The following is a 4,871-nucleotide window of genomic DNA, read 5'->3' on the forward strand; positions in this document are numbered from 1 at the left end:
AGTGAATGACATTGCATTCTAGGAGCCGAGGTCCCTAGGACCATCAAGGGAGAAGAACAGAGAGCGGGACCCTACCCAGAGAAGCAGTGACGCCAGAGATGGAGGCAGAGACAAGGACATGGAGAGATGGAGCAGCTGGGGACTTTAGATACAGAGAGGGAGATGGGCTATGTACTGACAACCGGAGGACAGGCTTGCAGGGTATACCCTTTGGTTGGTTGATGATGCATGGAGGGAACTGTAACCATGGCAATGAAACGATAACGATAGGATGAATGGAAAACTAATGTTCTCTCATTTAAACTATCACATAATTCACAATAAAACATTTAAAAAAAAAAGAAAGTGAAGCGGGCTTAAAATACTTACTGATAAAGATCATAGACCACAGCCTTCAATATGGGTTGTTCCTCAATGTAAAGAAAACAAAATCCTCACCACTGGAATAATAAATATAATAAGTGGAGAAAGATAGAAGTTGTCAAAGACTTCATTTTGCTCAGCTCCACGATCAACACTCATGGAATCAGCAGCCAAGAAATCAAAGGACATATTATTGCATCAAGCAATTCTGCTGCCCAAGACATCTTTTAAAGTGTTCAAGAGGACAGATGTCAGAGAACTAAGGTGTGCTTGACCCAAGCCATGGTACTTTCAATAGCCTCATATGCATGTGAAGTTAGACGATGAATAAGGAAGATCATAAAAGAATTGATGTATTTGAATTATGGCACTGGAGGAGAATATTAAAGGTACCATGGACTGCCAGAAGAACAAACCAATCTGTGTTGGAAGAAGTAGAACTAGAATGTTCCTTAAAAGCCAGAATGGCCAGACATCGTCTCTCATACTTCAGACATATTACCAGGAAGGTCTAGTCCCTAGAGAAAGACATCATGCTTGGTAAAGTGGAGAGTCAGTGAAGAAGAGGAAGAACCCCAACAAGATGGATTGGAACAGTGACAGCTGTCTGTAATGCGCTCAAGCGTGGCAATGATTGTAAGACTGCTGCTGGACCAGGCAGTGTTTTTTCTGTTGTGATTTGTCGCTATGAGTCGGTTCTTACTTGATGGCACCAAACAACGATGATTTGTCAAAAGGATATCTAATCCACTTTTCCACCTCAGTTGTCTATAAGACAGTTCATGTAAAAACAGATTTCACATCTTAAAGCTAAAATAAAAAATAGCCTCAACAGATTTATAAATTAAATGATTATTGCATTAAAGAGCATACGAAGATACTGTTAAGAATCACTGAAATGTTCTGTATTTTGATTGTGGTGGCAATAACACAGATAAATATTTTTTTCAAAATTCACTGAACACTTAGAGTTAATAAATCTACATACTATTGATGCAATATTAATTTCTAAAATCAAACTAGAAAATGTAAATTATATCCTAATAAATTTATTTTAGAAATTATTATTACATAGAGACATTAGAAGCATTTTAAAAAGATCGTTTACATACAGTACCTACAAATTCCACAGTTTTCACAATGATACTGCTTCTTGTCTTTGTCAAAAAGATGGCATATACTACAATAATATTCACCAAACAATGTGCTACATTCTTCACAAGTCTGCTGGGCCTACAAAAAGACACATGTAATTAAAAATTGGAACAAATTTACCCAAACATTTTGAATCAACATTTGAATATCCAGAATGTATGTTAATGTATATGCAATTGTATAATAGGTCTTACTTGACTAAATTTTTTTCAGACCACTTTAGTAAAACAAAAACAAATAAAACAGAAATGTCATAAAATCTTACATGTTGAATTTTTTCACAGTTCATGCACTGCACTTCCTTTACTTTAAAGCGGTCTAGTTGATGATCTTCGTTGTTATCATGACACAACCGGCAAGTATAAAGTTTGTCACAGCAAGGCGCCTAACCCACAGGGAAGAGAAATGGTTATAAGAAGACAAAGAAGATAAGCTTGTAATACCAGAAGAAAATTTCTTCCTTCTCCTGAAACAGGTCCAAGATCAGCACCCATGGATCGGTTAAGAAACTGATCCTAAACATAACACTGCACTATTTCATGGCATACCTTATATAGTGACTAGCCCCCTCAGTCTCTATACAGCATCATGAAGTTGAGTACCTTGTCTTTAAAGATAAAAAGATTATGAAGAATGGAAATCCCTAGCCTGAAAACTAATCCTGCAACACCCTAATCTCATTCTCAGTCCTAATTGCCAGGTAGGAGTGCTCTTCTTGGATATTTCCAGATAAATTCATTTATATATTTACAAACTTAAACATTAAAAACTTATAAAGTGACTTCTGGTTCTGGCAGTGGCTGAGGCACAGTGCAGTAGGGCAGGTTCCATGGGGGAGGGACTCAGAGAAGCTTCTTTCACTGAGCAGCACCAGAGTTCTGGATCTAGCATTAAGGTTCAGGGTGCTGGTTTCCCACACATGCGATTTAGGAAACACTCGAGGCACGGGACTCCCTCTGTGGCCACCCCGCCCAGGTGGAGTTCAGAGGGCAGGGCTACAGGCAGACTGGTACAGGGAACCAGCGCTAAAAGTGTGCAGTGACATTTGCAAAAGGAGGTGAGGGGGGATTCCACAAATTTTTTCCTCCTCTTCCCTTTCGTGCCTTCTTTGCCCAACCTGGACACCTTCAGGCGAGTGGGTGCAAAGCCCACAAAAAAAGTTCAGCATTGAGCACACAGTTTTTCCCATGACACAGAGAGAAAGAGTCCTATCGGTCCCAAGGGCAAATTCTTTGGCGGCTGCTTATAACATTGCACCCCTACAATTAACTTGTGCAGGACCCTTTACTCCAGCAAATCCAGCAAGAAAAAAAGCAAACCTCTCAGGCCTGACAGACAAACAATATGAACAATCTGTAAAACCCCAACATAAAAGGACACAACTACCTAGAGAATTATGGTGTGCACATGCAGATACCTAACTGACCTTCAGAGACAAAAATAGTAGACAATCTTTCTCCCATTAACTTCTCAATTATCTGTCTGCATACCTCTACGGTGGTGGCTAGACGAGGGGCCTGAGAGGTCACCCTCACACACTGTTGGAGGCATCTACAGTACACACACACTGCCTGTGTAGCAAAGCCACTGGACAGTCGGCCACAGTTTTATTTTTATTTCAAAGTGGTGGTTTTTGTCTCTGCTTTTATATTTTGCTTCTGCTTTTGGTCCTAATCATGCATTTTTTCCTGAAGGTGGGAGCTTTCACTCCCTACGTTACCCAGGAAGAGAGAGCAATCATGGCCATTTAGCCAAGCTACAAGCATACTCCATAATATTCCACCATTGAGACAAGAGCCAATAACAGGTGATAAGCATTACAGGTGAAAAGGAAAGTCTATCTCCTGTTCACATCCACCAGGAGACAATCAGTAAGCTTAAAAACACAGCAACAAACATCCACGTAAGTATTAAAAAACCACATAACTACTGGAAATGACAAACAAACACAACAAAATATCTCAAAACATGTCTAAAAACAGAAAAGAGTAACTTAGACAAATGAGCTGGAGACAGTCAAAGGCTCTCCAGAAGAGGAGGAACAGGTTTTGGATTTCCAGAGAAGAAATTCAGAAGAATGATATGGAAACAAATTCAAATGCTCTGAAAACGGGTGGAGGAAAACAAGGAAGAAGTCAGGAAAGTACTATAAGAGCAATGAAACAAGACTGATACAGCATTGGAAACAATTCAAAACGTGCAAAAAGAGTTCCAGGTGATTAATAAAAGATCAGAAATGGACAATACAATGAAGGGGGAAAGCAGCAGAATGGAAGAGATGGAAGCCAGATCCAGCGCGCTGGAAGACAAATCTCTCAATACGCTAAGACATAGAAGAGCAAGCAGAAAAAGGATTAAAGAGTCTGAAGAGACCCTAAGATTCATGCTGGATAACGTGAAGAGTAACAAGTTAAGAATTATTGGCATTCTGGAAAAGGAAGAATCAGAAGTCCACAGAGGAGATAGTTGAAGAGCTTCTGGAAGACAATTTCACAATATATTGAAAGATAAGAAGATAAACATTCAAGAAGCCGAACGTACCCCAGGAAGGATACACACCAGAAGAAAATCCCGAAGACATATAATAATCAAGCTCTCCAAAATCAAAGACAAGGAAAGAATCCTAAAAGCAGCCAGGGAAAAAAGAAGTGTTACTTACAAAGGCAAGAAAATCAGATTAAGCTCTGACTTCTCAGCAGAAACCATGCAGGCAAGAAGGCAATGGGGAGACATATACAAAACCCTAAGAGAAAAATACTGCCAACCAAGAATCGTCTAGCCAGCACAAAGGCCAATCAAGTGAGAAAGAAGAAAAGAAAAAAAAAACACAGTACTAGCGTTCCTTTCAAGCACACAAATTAAAAGTTCCACACATGACTTCAATTCACATCTTCTTGACCAGAGGTTTATCACCTGGACACACCTAGTAAGCCACAAAGAACCTTAGGAAATGTGGTCTATGGTAAGTTATCATTTTCTTATACCATATTTTCATGACTTTGTTGTGTAACTGCTCAAAGTACACTGTTTCATCAGTAATATTTCTAAGAAGGATGGCTATCTCCAATGCACCACAAAGTGTCTGCTACTAATTACTTCTTCCCCCAAAACTGACTTCTCTTTGTGGGACTAAAGAAAGACTCAATATCATCAGACAAAACAAGGCCAGGATTCCACTGTGGAACAGACCATCAGTTGTTCCAATACAAGTTCAGGTTGAAACTAAAGAAAATCAAAACAAGTTTACAAATCCCAAAGTCTGACCTTAAGTATTATTGTTGCTATCATTGTTGTTGTTGTCAGGTGCCATCGAGTTGGAACCGACTCATAGCAACCCCCATACACAGCAAAAC

The 4,871-nt window shown here is 39.4% G+C and overlaps 1 protein-coding gene across 5 annotated transcripts in view; it reads right to left on the reverse strand.

Moving 5' to 3' along the window:
• RCHY1 (ring finger and CHY zinc finger domain containing 1, E3 ubiquitin protein ligase) overlaps positions 1-4,871 on the reverse strand; it is a 57,733-nt gene that overhangs the window by 38,784 nt on the left and 14,078 nt on the right. For 2 of the 5 annotated variants that reach the window (XM_006871565.1, XM_006871564.1), the window contains exons 2-3: positions 1,784-1,903; positions 1,481-1,596 (exon numbers count right to left, since the gene is read on the reverse strand). In XM_006871565.1, the coding sequence (XP_006871627.1) occupies positions 1,481-1,596; positions 1,784-1,903 (236 nt within the window). The remainder of the gene's footprint in view (positions 1-1,480; positions 1,597-1,783; positions 1,904-4,871) is intronic. The other 3 variants (XM_006871567.1, XM_006871566.1, XM_006871568.1) reach the window with 2 other exon arrangements.

Source organism: Chrysochloris asiatica, unplaced genomic scaffold, assembly GCF_000296735.1.
Source record: "Chrysochloris asiatica unplaced genomic scaffold, ChrAsi1.0 scaffold00169, whole genome shotgun sequence".
NCBI classification, from domain to species: Eukaryota; Metazoa; Chordata; class Mammalia; order Afrosoricida; family Chrysochloridae; genus Chrysochloris; species Chrysochloris asiatica.